Consider the following 17,074-nt stretch of genomic DNA (forward strand, 5'->3'; position numbering starts at 1 on the left):
ATAGTATGTACTTATAATAGTTTGTATTTCTTTGGTGTTAGTTGTGATCTCTCCTCTTTCATTCATGATTTTATTTGGGTCCTTTCTCTTTTCTTTTTGATAAGTCGGGCCAGGGGTTTATCAATTTTATTAATTCTTTCAAAGAACCAGCTTCTAGTTTCGTATATTTGTTCTATTGTTTTTTTGGTTTCTATTTCATTGATTTCTGCTCTGATCTTTATGATTTCTCTTCTCCTGCTGGGCTTAGGGTTTCTTTCTTGTTCTTTCTCCAGCTCCTTTAGGTGTAGGGTTAGGTTGTGTACCTGAGACCTTTCTTGTTTCTTGAGAAAGGGTTGTACTGCTATATATTTTCCTCTCAGGACTGCCTTTGTTGTGTCCCACAGATTTTGAACCGTTTTATTTTCATTATCATTTGTTTCCATGAATTTTTTCAATTCTTCTTTAATTTCCCGGTTGACCCATTCATTCTTTAGAAGGATGCTGTTTAGTCTCCATGTATTTGGGTTCTTTCCAAACTTCCTTTTGTGGCTGAGTTCTAGCTTTAGAGCATTGTGGTCTGAAAATATGCAGGGAATGATCCCAATCTTTTGATACCGGTTGAGTCCTGATTTAGGACCGAGGATGTGATCTATTCTGGAGAATGTTCCATGTGCACTAGAGAAGAAAGTGTATTCTGTTGCTTTGGGATGAAATATTCTGAATATATCTGTGATGTCCACCTGGTCCAGTGTGTCGTTTAAGGCCTTTATTTTCTTGCTGATCTTTTGCTTGGATGATCTGTCCATTTCAGTGAGGGGAGTGTTAAAGTCCCCTACTATTATTGTATTATTGTTGATGTGTTTCTTTGATTTTGTTATTAATTGGTTTATATAGTTGGCTGCTCCCACGTTGGGGGCATAGATATTTAAAATTGTTAAATCTTCTTGTTGGACAGACCCTTTGAGTATGATATAGTGTCCTTCCTCATCTCTTATTATAGTCTTTGGCTTAAAATCTAATTGATCTGATATAAGGATTGCCACTCCTGCTTTCTTCTGATGTCCATTAGCATGGTAAATTCTTTTCCGCCCCCTCACTTTAAATCTGGAGGTGTCTTCGGGCTTAAAATGAGTTTCTTGGAGGCAACATATAGATGGGTTTTGTTTTTTTATCCATTCTGATACCCTGTGTCTTTTGACAGGGGCATTTAGCCCATTAACATTCAGGGTAACTATTGAGAGATATCAATTTAGTGCCATTGTATTGCCTATAAGGTGACTGTTACTGTTCCTTTCTGATCTACCACTTGTAGGCTCTCTCTTTGCTTAGAGGAACCCTTTCAGTTTTTCCTGTAGAGCTGGTTTGGTATTTGCAAATTCTTTCAGTTTTTGTTTGTCCTGGAAGCTTTTAATCTCTCCTTCTATTTTCAATGATAGCCTAGCTGAATATAGTATTCTTGGCTGCATGTTTTTCTCGTTTAGTGCTCTGAAAATATCATGCCAGCTCTTTCTGGCCTGCCAGGTCTCTGTGGATAAGTCAGCTGCCAATCTAATATTTTTACCATTGTATGTTACAGACTTCTTTTCCTGGGCTGCTTTCAGGATTTTCTCTTTGTCACTGAGACTTGTAAATTTTACTATTAGGTGACGGGGTGTGGGCCTATTCTTATTGATTTTGGGGGGCGTTCTCTGAACCTCCTGAATTTTGATGCTCGTTCCCTTTGCCATATTGGGGAATTTCTCCCCAATAATTCTCTCCAGTATACCTTCTGCTCCCCTCTCTCTTCTTCTGGAATCCCAATTATTCTAATGTTTTGTCTTATGGTGTCACTTATCTCTCGAATTCTCCCCTCATGGTCCAGTAGCTGTTTGTCCCTCTTTTGCTCAGCTTCTTTATTCTCTGTCATTTGGTCTTCTATATCACTAATTCTTTCTTCTGCCTCATTTATCCTAGCAGTGAGAGCCTCCATTTTTGATTGTACCTCATTAATAGCTTTTTTGATTTCAACTTGGTTAGATTTTAGTTCTTTTATTTCTTCAGAAGGGCTTTTATATCTCTCGAGAGGGTTTCTCTAATATCTTCCATGCCTTTTTCGAGCCCGGCTAGAACCTTGAGAATTGTCATTCTGAACTCTAGATCTGACATATTACAGATGTCTGTATTGATTAGGTCCCTAGCCTTCGGTACTGCCTCTTGTTCTTTTTTTTGTGTTGAATTTTTCCGTCTTGTCATTTTGTCCAGATAAGAGTATATGAAGGGGCAAGTAAAATACTAAAAGGGTGGCAACAGCCCCAGGAAAATATGCTTTAACCAAATTAGAAGAGATCCAAAATCGTGAGGGGGGAGAAAGGGGATAAAAAGAGGTTCAAATAGGAAGAAAGAAAAAAAAAAAAAAAAGAAAAGAATTAAAAAAAAGAAAACACCTAAGAAAAATGTAAAAAAGAAAAAATATATATATTAGATAAACTAGTAAAAAATCGTTAAAAAAGAAAAAGGTAACAGTTAAAAAAAAAATTTTACCCAAAGGCGAGAAAAAAAAAATGAAAAAAAAATTAAATTAACTGCAAGACTAAAAAAAATCACAGGGAAAAAGCCATGAGTTCCGTGCTTGGCTTTCTCCTCCTCTGGAATTCTGCTGCTCTCCTTGGTATTGAAACCGCACCCCTTGGTAGGTGTACTTGGTCTCTGCTGGATTTCTTGTTGATCTTCTGGGGGAGGGGCCTGTTGTAGTGATTCTCAAGTGTCTTTGCCCCAGGCGGAATTACACCGCCCTTACCCGGGCCAGGGTGAGTAATCCGCTCGGGTTTGCTTTCAGGAGCTTTTGTTCCCTGAGCGCTTTCCGTAGAGTTCCAGAGGACGGGAATACAAATGGCGGAATACAAATGGCGGCCTCCTGGTCTCCGGCCTGGAGGAGCCGAGACCCCAGGGCCACACTCCTCAGTGCGCCCTCAGAGAACAGTGCCCAGTTACTCCCTTCTGCCTGACCTCCGGCCGCGCTCCGAGCTCACCGAGCCTGCGACCGGTTCAAGGTAACCCCGAGCTGCGAGCTTACTGTCGGCTGTCTCTGTAGCCGGCTTTCCCGTTCCAATACCCGCAAGCTCTGCGACACTCAGACACCCCCGATCCTTCTGTGACCCTGCGGGACCTGAGGCCACGCTGACCCCCCGTGGGCTTCGTTCCCGCGTGGGCTTCACTCCGGTTTAGCCTCTGGAGCGATGTCCCTCAGCGGAACAGACTTTTAAAAGCCCTGATTTTGTGCGCGGTTGCTCCCCGCTTGCCGGGAGCTGGCCCCTCCCCCTGGGGTCTGTCTTCCCGGTCAGTTTGGATTCACTTCTCCGCCGGTCCTACTTTTCAGAAAGTGATTGTTTTTCTGTTTCCAGAATTGCTGTTCTTCTTGTCTTCGATCTGCCGATGGATTTTCAGGTGTTTGCAATCTTTAGATAAGCTATCTAGCTGATCTCCGGCTAGCTGAAGTAGTCTCAGCCTGCTACTTCTCCGCCATCTTGACTCCTCTTGACAGTGTATTTTAAGCAGAGAAGTATTTAATTTTAAGTTAGTATCCTATCTAAGAAATCTTAGTTTGAAGTCCACAAGGATTTTCTCCTGTTTTTTTCTTCTATAAGTTTTATTGTTATCATTTACATTTAGTTCTGTGATTCATTTTTTTTTTAAAGATTTCATTTATTTACTTGAGAGAGGGAGAGAGAGGAAGGGTTAACAAGGGAGAGGGAGAAGCAGGCTCCCCACCAAGCAGGGAAGCCTGATGTGGGCTTGATCCCAGGACTCTGGGATCATGACCTGAGCTGAAGGCAGACGTTTACTGAGTCACCCTGGCGCCCCATGTGATGCATTTTGAATTAAGTTTTGTATATGTAGAGTGAGGTTGAGGGGTTGTTTCTTTTTCTTTTTCTTTTTTATATGGCTGTTCAGTTTTCTAGCACCATTTGTTGAAAGGGCTGTTACTGAAATTTCTTGGTATCTTTCTTGAAAATCTATAATACACTATTGCTGAATTCTCTTCCCTGGTACATTGGTATAGCTGTACAATTTGGCAGTGGGATTAGAAAGATAGGAAAGTAACTGTTGAAGAGACTATGAAACTCTTATCTTATACTTAAATGATAGTAATTACACATAAATGATAGATATATATGATATATAAAAGAAGTGTTTTTAAAATTTTAAAGTAGAGCTTTAAATCAGTTAGAAATTTTCATAATACATAATATTTTACCAAATACTTCTTTTATTTTAAATGTACTTATGTAAAATGCAGAATTTTCAGTTGAGGTTTTTTTTTTTTTTTAGAATTCTTAAGAATTCTTTGGCTCCAAAATATTGGATTATATGCCACTTGCATGGGGAAACAACTTAAAATACTTTGTCTCTTAATTCATTTTGGTGATAGGTAAATTATATCTTTGTTTACATTATAGTAATTTTTTAAAAATTATGATATATTCTGAGCAGTGTATTTTTTTTAAAAATCCTGTATCTGATATTTGTATGATGTTTTCTTCTTAGTACCTAGATGTTTTCTTTTTTAAGATTGGATTGCTACTCTGTATAGTACATGAGTAAATAAAATTTCTTTAGCACATTGATAAAATACTAGCTATAATTATTTTTTACTTTCTAGCTTTCAATTTCAGGTTATATAGTGGCCATGTTAAATATTAATCAAAATAATGAAGTGACATTTTCTTTTTATCCACAGTGGCAACTAGACTGTCTTGCTTGCTTGCTGAAGTTAATATGCCAGTTTGCAGTAGATCCATCTGATTTGGATTTAGCTTATCATGATGTCTTTGCCTGGTCTGGTATAGCAGAAAGCCATAGGAAAAGAACTTGGCCTGGTAAATCGAGAAAGGCTGCTGGTGATCATGCCAAGGGTCTTCATATACCAAGATTAACAGAGGTAAAGTACAGAAGTTGCCATTAAATTGTAGTAATGAATGCTGTTTGTGTTTTACAAAGTTAAAAATACATTAATGCAGAAGAAATGTGATCCTAGATTACCACAATATGGCCTAACAGCTGAAGTGATATCTTCATTTTTAATCCAGTGGTAGTAATTATGAAATAGTAATATTTTTCAGATCTTTATCCAAATTGCAGGAATGAATTATATGCCATTTTGATGTTCTCCAGTTGTAGGATTTAGTTAATCTGTTTAGTAACTCTGTTCCAGGTTGACAGAACCTCATAGGAAACCACCTGGCAATTTAGTTTGTGATGTACCAGCCCTAGAATCACAAAGCAACTCTATAGCATGATAGATTTAGAGCTAAACAAAAATGGTACAGTAACTGGCACATCTAGAGGTATAATTAGAATTCTGTCAATGGTTCATGTGATCAAATATTTGCCCTTAGAATGGCTCCGTCACTGGACTGGAAGTGATGAGAGATACAGACAAGTTTTTAGTGAGATCTCTTACTCATTTGTAACCTTTTGAGAATAGTACCTTGCCTCATAGCTGCCCAAGAAACACCAGAGTAATGAGTTGTTTCTAGATAGAAATATCGTAGTGAAACACAAGTTGGAAACTACTGGTGGAATTGAACTTGAAGCCTGTTTCCCTTTCAGAATTTTGGGAGATTAAGTGGGACACGTGATCTCTGCTAGGATTATAAATCATTTACAGTAAATGCAATTAAAATAGAACTGTAGGGACTACAGTGTAATCTATATGTGTTCTACACTTTAGCATATTATCAACTACTTATTTTTAACCTTGCATTGCTATAATGTTCTAGTTATTTTTTTTCCTAGAATAATCTTCCCAGGTTATAATTTAAAAACTCAAATTGATTGTGTTCCTTTCTGTTAATTCATTAAATAACTTCAAAGCTTTTGACCTCATCTCCTCTTGAGATCTTAATAACATATAGTATAGATATAAAATACATGCACACATAAGGAGTTTTTTTTTTTTTTTTTAAGATTTTATTTATTTATTTGACAGAGAGAGAGATCACAAGTAGGCGGAGAGTCAGGCAGAGAGAGAGAGAGAAACAGGCTCCCGCTGAGCAAAGAGCCCGATGCGGGGCTCGATCCCAGGACACTGAGATCATGACCTGAGCCGAAGGCAGCGGCTTAATCCACTGAGCCACCCAGGCGCCCCCACACATAAGGAGTTTTTAAAAGTTTGGTTGTTGTTGGTTTTTTTTTTTTTTTAATATGTATGCAAGTACATGATTATTGACAATAATTCAGAATATACAGGTGAACCTTCCCTCCCAGTCATAGATGATTACCATTGATAGTTGTTTGTATTATCTTATTGGATTTTTTTCATTGCATATGCTGGTGTTACATTTTTATAGTTTAGAAAAGATACTTACCGTATATATTTTCCCATTAGTTGATCATAATCAAAATTTAGTATGTCAGGCTTTATGGGAACAAAATCTTTTGTTATATTCTAGAGACAGAGTTACCCAGTTATGATATTGTATATGTAGATAGTGAGGAAGGACACTGGTTTTTTTATTTTTTCCATAATTTACTGTCATGCATTCTTTCATTTGCTCCCATTAAAGCCCTTTCAAAAGGTTCAAATTCCAATCAGACTTCAAAATTTCTAACCTAAACAGCTTTTCTTGAAGCTGTCCTGATTTCACCAGGGAGAGGTTTAATTGCTGCTCTCTGCTTTTGCTCAGGTGGCACATTGTATTAAATATGTTACAGTGCTTCCTCTGTTATCTGCTATACTGGATTCCCATTTCCAGTATGGGAACAGTGCTTATAACATAAGTACCCAGAAGGGTTCTGATCTATAGAAGGGAGTCTGTAATTCTTTATTTATATAAATTAGCAAATTGTTTTATATAGAACTGTATAGAACATTATATAGAATTCTCATCATCTAGAAAAAGTAGAACCTAAAAATTAAATATGTATTATTATCATATACCTTGAAAGGTTGCAGACTAAATTTTGAACCTCAGGATTTTCAATCTGGAATCTGAGCTCTGTATTCATTCTTTTCTCTATTTAGTTCAGGATGGTTGAGGTTATCTGCCACTGGTTGGCTTTTTTCCCCCTTATGTGAGAAGTAAAACATCTTTATCACCACAATGAACCATTGACATGTGTAATATATTGTTTTCACCCACCTGGGTGACCTGTAAAGAATTTGTGGATCAAATATAAAGAATAATTTTGTTTCTGTATTTATAAATTTCCTTTTTTTTTTTAGTTGCTGTTCTTAATTTTGGTTGTAAAATTCTCAATATTGATATTTTTATAATACGATATTCCTTGTCATAGACAAATAATTTGGAATCTTGGATTAAAAATGCATTTTTGTGTTCTAGTGTATTTAAAGATTTTTTTTTAAATGTTTTTCTCTTAAAGGTATTTCTTGTTCTTGTCCAAGGAACCAGTTTGATTCAGCGACTTATGTCTGTTGCTTATACGTATGATAATCTGGCTCCTAGGTATGAAGTTTTTACATAATAATGTCTTTATTTGTACCAAGAATATAGTATTTTAAAGCTTCATTTTGAAAAAACTTAAAAGATTAGCAGAAAAATTGTTAGGGTATTTTAACTCTCATATTGTTCATTTTCATTTGTGTGTTACTGACATTTTGCCAATTTTATTGCATAATTGTGAGTGTGCATTTTCAGTGTGTTTGTGTGCACATATTTACATATTGTCTTTAATTTTGTGAGAGTAAATTTCAGATATCATGACCATTTACCAATAATACTTTGATATCAGGACATTTTCTTAATAATTTGAGTAAAAGACTCAAATGTAGGGAGTTTAACATTGCTCTGACAGTATTATTTAATGTATAGTCCACACTCAAATCAAATTGTCCCATTAATACTCTTCATGACACTTTTTTTTTTTTCATGACACTTTTTTTTTCCCCTGGTCTAGGATCCTGTACTGCATTTAGTTATTTCTTCCATTTTCTTTTATCAGAGATACATTCTTAGCCTTTCTCTCATGATGCTGACATTTCTGGGTACTTCAGGCTAGTTCTTTTATAAAGCATCTTTTAATTTAGGTTTTCTAATTCTAACAGTTTTGATTGTTCATGATTAAATACAGATGATATATTTTTAGCAGAAGTACTCCATGAGTATTGTGTCTTTCCCAATACATCCTGCTGATGTCAGTTGGTCCCCTTATTAGTGATACTAACTTTTATTAGTTTATGTGGTTTCCTGCAGGTTTCTCTACAATAAGGTTACTGACATTTTCCAATTAAAAGTGACCTGTGGGAAGCTGCTTCTCATAAAACTTTTGTTCATTGATTTTTAGTATTCAGTGATGATTCTTGTCTGAATCAAACCTTAAGAAATATTTGTAAAGTAGTGATTTTCTCTTAACCATTCATTTTATGTTTATTGGTTGACATTCTGTTATGTGGAAGAACTTTGTGTTCCTCCCTATCAGTTTGAATTCATGAATTTTTTTTTCCCCCACTCTGTTTGTTGTAGTTCATGACTATTAATTACTGTTCACTTTACTCAAATTGTACCTGAGTTTGCCTCCTCAAGCTTGTTCATGTGTCCTTTTGACATATTCTTATTATTTGTGGTGGAAGAGAGGAGTCCTTTTTTATTTTACCTATCACTCTAAGATCTTCAAGGCATGTAGTTTTCTCTACCTTAGTCCTGGAATCAGCCATTTCTTTTAGTAGCCCTATTTACTGATGGTGGGAAACTTCCAAAAATACGGGCTCTTGGTGGATTTGTCACTACTGAGATTTCCTTGCTTCTAGGCCCTTGGTGAATAGAGCTCGAAATATGTGTATATGAATATATTTTGGGCATGTAAATATCCCATTTATTTGGGCTATTAAAAAAATAATGTATGAAATTTTGATATAGATAATTGCTGACTAATACATAGGAACATGACTATATGCCTTATATAATCATGTAAGTCATGTTAAAGTATATAAAATTAATTTCTCTGCCATTATACTTGAATGATTTATAAAGCTAATGTAAACACGCTTGAAAGTGCTTGACCTTATTTGTGGTTAATAGCTAATAGCTGGATTTAAAAAAAATTTTTTTTTAATTTTTTGCTATTGAGTTTATTTATTTATTTTAAAAAAGATTTTATTTATTTATTTGATAGAGAGAGATCACAAGTAGGCAGGCAGAGAGAGGGCGGGAAGCAGGCTCCCCACTGAGCAGAGAGCCTGATGCAGGGCTTAGTCCCAGGACCCTGAGATCATGACCTGAGCCAAAAGCAGATGCTTAACCAACTGAGCCTACTAGGCGCCCCTAGCTAAATAATTCTTAACCCTTCCTCTGTGTCCTCACTAACCCATGCTCTATTATTACACATGCCAGGATATATTGAGTTTAACAAGGCCAAATCATTCAGTAACTGTTTTAGTTCGCTTTTAGTACATGAGAACTAAGAACTGTTCACTTGACTTGGTTAACCTCACACAAGGAAAAATAAACGTGTGGGTATGATCAAGCTGGTTCACTCTGTGGTAATTCTCGTTTTTCATTCTACTAGTTCCTTTCTTAAATAACATTTTACCATCTTTGTAATGTGAACCCATTCCCTTTGCCCCCCATTCCTGTTTTTTTTCTCTAGACCTGTTATCTTTTCCATAGGTCCTCACCTTGATTAATATGGTGTTAGGTTTATATCAGTTAAGGCAGCTAGAGCATACTTTTTTTTTTTTTAAAGATTTTATTTATTTGACAAACAGAGATCACAAGTAGGCAGAGAGGCAGGCAGAGAGAGAAGGGGGAAGCAGGCTTCCTGCTGAGCAGAGAGCCCGATGCGGGACTCAATTCCAGAACCCTGGGATCATGACCTGAGCCGAAAGCAGAGGCTTTAACTCACTGAGCCACCCAGGTGCCCCTAGAGCATACTTTTTTATAACAAAAAAAATCTTTTTTTTTTTTTTTAAAGATTATTTATCTATTTGAGAAAGAGAGAATGAATGAGCTGAGAGGAAGGGCAGAGGGGAGAAGCAGACTCCCAGCTGAGCAGGGAGCCGACGTAGGGCTTGATTTTAGAAGCCCTATGACCTGAGTTGAGTCTTAAGGCAGATGCTTAACCAACTGAGCCCCCAGGTGCACCATCAAAAATCTTCTAATGCTGCATATTTAAAAAGTGGATGGGTAGGTTGCTGTTGGTAAAGTTGGTTATATCAGTATGATAATAACTAAACATGAAACATGGACCCATATGTGATTTACAAGTTTTAACTTCTTAGTACCTTTTACTTTTTTTTTTTTTTAAAGATTTATTTATTTGAGAGAGAGAGAGTGAGAGAGAATGCATGTGCATTAGTGCAGGGAGTAGGAAGGGAGAGGGAAGACAATCTTAACCAGACTCTCTGCTGAAGACAGAGCCAGGATGCAGAGCAGAGGTCAGTCTCGCTACCCTGATAACAGGACCTGAGCTGACTGAAACCAAGAGTGGGATGCTTAACTGATTATACCATCTCGGTGCCCCAGTATTTTTTTTTACTTTAAATCAGTAATGTACATAAGTCTTGCTTTTTGAGATTTTGAAAGGTGTTTTATTAATTATAACAAAGTGAGGATGCTAGAGAGCAGTGCCTTTCCTTTTTTAAACAATTTATTTGTAAGACAGGCAATCCCCATTTATTGGTTTTACTAAAATGAAAGTTTTAAATACTTTAAATTGAAGTAATACATTTTTCTCTGAAGTAACTAAATGTGTGGAGAAAAATTGATGTAAATTAATACAGAACTAAATTAGTTTTCTCTACTTTTTAGTAATTTGCTTTTAACCATTTCTGATAGAAATTGGCAATAACAGGAAGGAAGGGCATTGTATGTTAGTGTATGACTATTTTTAAAATTAGAAGTCTGATGTTTAGAATCAACCATTACATCCTTTCTGTTTGTAATACACCTCTTTAGTAAGTAAATCTTTTTTTATTTTATTTTATTTTATTTTATTTATTTATGTGAGAGAAAGCGAGAGAGTGTGTGTGAGCATGAGCAAATGGGGAGGAGGAATGGGAGAGGGGATAAGGAGGCTCCAAGCTGAGCACAGAGTCCCCTGCAGGGCTCAGTTTTATGACCCTGAGGTCAGGGCCTGAGCTGAAATCAGATCGAATGCTTAGCTGACTGCACCACCCAGCTTGCCCATCATGAGCATTTCTTGAGGGTTCACTTATTTCAGTCAATACTGTATTCACTCAGATATTGTTTGTTAAATCTGAACAGTCATATGGAGAGGTCTGTAATATTTTACCAGTGTTTCTTTAAAAGATAAAGACCATAGGAAACATGTTTCTTAAAATTTATTCTTTTTCTGTGAAGGGTACATTGCATAAACTTTAAAGGATATGTGGTAATAAATTGAGTCATTTATATTTTATTGCTAAAATTAATTAGTGGTGGTGGATTTTTTTTTTTTTTTTTTACTTTACAGAGTTTTGAAAGCTCAGTCCGATCACAGGTCTAGGCATGAAGGTAAGTAAGGGTTCCACAAAACTAATTTTTAATAGAGATTTGCATAATTAGATAATCTTTAATAATGAACATTGTGTTTTCTTTATAACACAGGCCTTATAGTTATACTTTTTCCTAATTTCTCTTTAGTTTCACATTATTCAATGTGGCTCTTGGTGAGTTGGGCGCATTGCTGTTCTTTAGTGAAATCTAGCCTTGCTGATAGTGACCATTTACAAGATTGGTTAAAGAAATTGACTCTCCTTATTCCTGAGGTAAGATAAAGATTGAAAATCAGCACTATTGCTCTTCATATTTTTTATATTATTTGCATTGATAATTTTTTAAAAAGCTAATGGAAACAAGTGGAGATGATTTCATAAACATATCGTATTACCTGGAATGTACTTACTAAACACTTTAAGATTGAGAGTGTTTTGAACTTTGTACACTTAAATGTGAATGTTAACCATAGGAAACAAACTGAGGGTTGCTGGAGAAGAAGGGATAGAGGGATGGGTGATTGGGTGATGGACATTAAGGAGGGCACGTGATGTAATGAGCACTGGGTGGTAATGTACAACTAATGAATTACTGAATTGTACCTCTGAAACTAATAGTATGCTATATGTTAACTAATTGACTTTAAATCAAAATGCAAAAAAATTATGAATGTAAAATAGTTTAGAGCATTCATATTTTTCTTTTTCTGAAATAAATCCATGATTATTTTGCTTTAGAGTTTTGAACATTTTTTTCTGGGAAAGACAGGAGTGTTTCTTTTGGTAATTTGTATTTTAGAGGAACTTCTTTTCCTTTTTCTACTAGAGTGTATCCTTAGACACAAGAGATAAATCAAATATATTTTGATTCCAGTGTCAACACTGAAGTCAGTATAATTGTCACTACCCGTATCTTGATACTATACCATATTCCTAAATGAAAGAAACATACTCTTAGAACACTTAAGTGTCTTAAAATACTTAGCCACATTAGTTAAAATAGTTACATATTTTTTAGGCAGCATTGTCTTAATACATTTAGGCTTTGAGTTGAATGCATATGTTTTCTTGTTCTGGCTGTGTCACAGGTAAGGATTTGACCCTTGGGCAAGTCCCTTAGAAACTATAAAATGTTTTGATATAAGTACTTTCTAAATGGCTTCTTGTTCTGAAAATATTTTATCTATTTAGTTTTATAAATAAATTATTAAGAATATTCTGTTCTTTGTCCCTTTTGTATTTGTTGTTATTGTAGTGTTTGTCTTTTTTCATCTCCATATTTGGAAAATTCTGACATGTTTCTACATAGTGCTGTATTCTTTGGGGGTACGTTATTTGATCAGACTTATGTGCATGAATATGTGATGAGAACATTGCATTTAAGAAGTATTACTAAAGAAACTATGTAACATGTTATTTCTGCTGACACTGATTTTAAGATTAACTTTTTTTTTTTTTTTTTTAAGATTAACTTTTTAATACTTAACTCAGACTATCTTTGGAACTTTTCATTTAGATGGCGGTCCGTCATGAGTCTTGCAATGGTCTTTATAAGTTATCTCTGTCAGGGCTGGATGGAGGAGACTCAATCAATCGCTCTTTTCTGCTATTGGCTGCTTCAACATTATTGAAGTTTCTTCCTGATGCTCAAGCACTCAAACCTATCAGGGTAAGATTTTACTGTTTTAGGAAAAGTTTCTATTTCTACAATTCTCTTTGCCCCAAGTTTTTATCATTGTATTACATACTTGCAGTAATTTTGAGTACTTGCTTAGTATGTAATTTTTACCAGGAGAATAGTTAGAGTTCTTAAAGTGACAGCGTTGTGGACATACTGTGTCCATGTTACTCCTGGGAATGGAGTTTTCGAAATAGCATTTGTTCTTACTAAAGCGGAATGATAAAAACATCATGAATGTAGCTTTCTTCTCATTTAGTTACATAAATTTTTTTTAATCTTTATGATATTCTGAGTTTTTAATTTTTTTAATTTTTTAAATTTTAATTTTTTCCACTCCAGTGTATATATACCAGCCTTGTAAAAAAGCCTTCTACTGCATAATAAATTCAGAGCTCACTAAGTAAATTTCTGGCGTTAGTAAAGCCCCAGAAATATGATGCATTGTAGGATTTACTTTTTCTTCTTCTTTTTCTTCTTCCATATTTACCTGTCATCAATATGTAAGATATTAAAGTGTTATTTATGTTGTAGATTAGATTTATGTTTTAGATTTAGACTATAATTAATAATAGACCATTGCATATGGGTAGCTAAACTTAGGTTTCTTTTATTGACACATTTTCATTGAATTCTTCATTTCTGTCACATTATTTAGCATTAAATGTTGCTCATATAATGACTTTTCCGAGTGGGTTGTAAGAAATTTGAGGGTATTATTTTTCTGAAAGTTCTCATACTATTCACTTACGGGTCTAGTTATTCTAATGTTACAGAAGCTAGAAATGTTCTTTCCATTTTTTGTTGAATTTTGAATACTGTTTATATAGGGACCTAATCTTTTCATAAAGTCTGTAGTTCCTTAAATGTATTGTAATTTTAAGTTAATCCCCTTTTTAAAAATGTTTTCACACACAAAAAAATGTTTTCACAAAGTTGAAATTTTTTTTTTTATAGATAGATGATTATGAAGAAGAACCAATGTTAAAACCTGGATGTAAGGAGTATTTTTGGTTGTTATGCAAATTAGTTGACAACATACATATAAAGGATGCTAGTCAGGTATGTTCAGAAAATTGTACATTAACTTGTCTGATGTTGGATGCGTCATGCACATGTATGTTTATGACTTTATTAAAACCCTTATATTTAAGGGCATTTTTTATTCATTCTATAAGAGTTGAAAATGCCATAATTATTTTACTGTAGTTGGACCTTTTTGTTTGCTCTAAATTCCTTTCTTCTTTTTACTTTGACCTTTGTTGAAATGTCTTCATCTGGTACCTGTAAGTAATTTCCTATTTCTTCTGAGTAAGATTTTTAGAAAAAAATGTTACTTGAAATGTGAAATTTAGACTTTAAATATAAATATACAGTGTTCTATAATAGCATATAGGTTTGGAGTTTTGGATATGTAAAATAAAATTGCAATTCAAATAGAATTTATTTTAAGGTTAAGAAACTTTATTTACTGATCTAATTTTCTTAGACTAAAATATTATCAAATAGTTGTTTAAAATAAGTTAATTTCAAAAACAAACTTGCCACATAAGTTTTTTCTCCTTCACAAATTGAGTAAGCTGAAATGCAACTAAGTGTTTTCAAAAAATGAGAAATACTTTTAGAAGATACATTTAGATATTTAGTAAATATTTTCTCTCTTTTAAATGTTTTTTAATCCAACGGTCCCTGCCTGGCTCAGTCAGTACAGCATGCAGCTCTTGATTTGGGGGTTGTAAATTCACGCCCCACAAAGGGTGCAGAGATTACTTTAAAAGTCTTAAATGTATTTTAATCCAAGTGCATTTTATACACTTACATTTTTGAAATCCTGAAGTATTTGTACTTTTTACTTTTAAGGAACACTGTAAATTGAATTCTTAAGTACTTTTTATTTAAGAAATAATTATAAATATTGAATGTGTTTTAATTTACTTGATTTTCATGAAATATTGGTGTCAGATAAACATTGGTGTCAAATAAACATTGATATATGTATTTTTTTTAACCTTGGGTTACCCATGTAAGGTAGGAATCTGGGGCACCTCGTGGCTCAGTGTGTTAAGCCTCTGCCTTCAGCTCAGGTCATGATCCCAGGTTCCTGGGATTGAGCCCTGCATCAGGCTCTCAGGCTCTCTCTGTGCCTGCTGCTTTACCCTCTCTCTCTCTCTCTCCCCCTGTCAAATAAATAAATAAGATATTAAAATAAAATTAAAATTAAAAAATAAGGTAGGAATTTAATATTGCTTGCTTGCCAGTCAACATTATTTTTTCTTAGAGATCGGATTTTCTTTGAGAATCCTCTTAAGTTTTATTTTGTGAAATGTTCATTTGCTCAGTTATAATGAAAATTAAAATTTTCTGGAACCATACCTTTAAATGTGTTTAATTATTCTTTTGAGAGCAAGAGCACACACACCAGTGAGGTAGGTGCAGGTGGGAAGAGGGGCAGAGGGAGAGGTAGAGAGAGAATGTTAGCAGGCTTCATGTGCAGCATGGGTTAATCTCACAGCCTTGAGATCATAACCTGAGCTAAAACCTGAGAGTCTTAAACTTAATAATCACTGGGCCGGGGCACCTGGGTGGCTCAGTTGGTTGAAAGACTGCCTTCAGCTCAGGTCATGATCCTGGAATCCCGGGGTGGAATCCCGCATTGGGCTCCCTGTTCAGTGGGGAGCCTGCTTCTCCCTCTGACCTTTCCCCTCTCATGCTCTCTCTCTCTCTCATTCTCTCTCTCTCTCTCAAATTAAAATAATAACATTATCATCATAATCATCATCATCCAGTCACCCAGGCATAACCTCCCCTTTAAATTTATTTTTTAATTTAAAAAATTTTTTAATTATTTAAATTTATTTTTATTTTTATTTATTTTTTTTTTAAGATTTTATTTATTTATTTGACAGAGATCACAAGTAGGCAGAGAGCCAGGCAGAGAGAGAGGAGGAAGCAGGCTCCCTGCTGAGCAGGGAGCCTGATGTTGGACTCGATCCCAGGACCCTGAGATCATGACCTGAGCCGAAGGCAGCGGCTTAACGCACTGAGCCACCCAGGCGCCCCTAAATTTATTTTTAAAGCCTAGTTTAAAGGTGGGATAAAGACAAATCTTCGTGGGTCAATTAACTGGTAATATGAACCATATCTCAATAAAATTGTTACAGAGAAAATAAACCAGGAAATCTTTATATCTTCTCCATATATTACTATGACTATTATAATTTATTACTGACATTCCTTGTATTCTTCTTTATTCTTTTTAAAGATTTTATTTACATATTTGAGAAAGAGTCAGCAAACCAGGGGTTGAGGCAAAGGGACAGGCAGACTCCTCGCTGAGCAGGGAGCCCGATACGATGAGGAGTTCCATGGATCCTAGAAACCTGGGAACATGACCCAAAGGCAGGCACTTAACTAATTGAGCCATCCAGGCAACCCCCCTGGATTCTTTTTTGAAGGACTATCAATGATGAGTTTGTAATTATCAAAGAGTAGCTATATTATTTATAATTTAATTAGTATGTTAATGAATTTGGGAAAACCAAATTCTTATTAATTATAAGGGAAGGATGTTTTTTATTTGAGTAATCTCTGGGTACTAAACACAAAAACCTATATTTGAATTTTGTATTTTCTCTTTGTATTAAGACTACACTCCTCGACTTAGATGCTTTGGCACGGCATTTGGCTGACTGTATTCGAAGGTAAAGTTTGATGTGAAATTGGCAATTTTATCATTGAGGAAAGATAAAGTACATAATTATGTGAACTATCTTGTTTTGTTTGTGCTCTTTTTTGTAGCAGGGAGATCCTTGATCATCAAGATGGTAATGTAGAAGATGATGGTCTTACAGGACTTCTAAGGCTTGCAACAAGTGTTATTAAACACAAACCACCATTTAAGTTTTCCAGAGAAGGACAGGTAGGTATTAAGACATCCAAATGTCTATATGAAATATGATTGAAATTTTTGTTGTTGTTGCATTGTA

The 17,074-nt window shown here is 35.0% G+C and overlaps 1 protein-coding gene across 9 annotated transcripts in view; it reads left to right on the forward strand.

The window, feature by feature from the left end:
• USP34 (ubiquitin specific peptidase 34) overlaps positions 1 to 17,074 on the forward strand; it is a 256,932-nt gene that overhangs the window by 164,996 nt on the left and 74,862 nt on the right. For all 9 annotated transcript variants that reach the window (XM_082746608.1, XM_082746605.1, XM_082746609.1 and 6 more), the window contains 8 exons: positions 4,697 to 4,897; positions 7,342 to 7,424; positions 11,389 to 11,429; positions 11,559 to 11,683; positions 12,927 to 13,079; positions 14,046 to 14,150; positions 16,734 to 16,789; positions 16,887 to 17,007. In XM_082746608.1, coding sequence (XP_082602734.1) covers positions 4,697 to 4,897; positions 7,342 to 7,424; positions 11,389 to 11,429; positions 11,559 to 11,683; positions 12,927 to 13,079; positions 14,046 to 14,150; positions 16,734 to 16,789; positions 16,887 to 17,007 — 885 coding nt within the window. The remainder of the gene's footprint in view (positions 1 to 4,696; positions 4,898 to 7,341; positions 7,425 to 11,388; positions 11,430 to 11,558; positions 11,684 to 12,926; positions 13,080 to 14,045; positions 14,151 to 16,733; positions 16,790 to 16,886; positions 17,008 to 17,074) is intronic.

Source organism: Mustela nivalis, assembly GCF_964662115.1.
Source record: "Mustela nivalis genome assembly, chromosome: 8".
Taxonomy (NCBI): Eukaryota; Metazoa; Chordata; class Mammalia; order Carnivora; family Mustelidae; genus Mustela; species Mustela nivalis.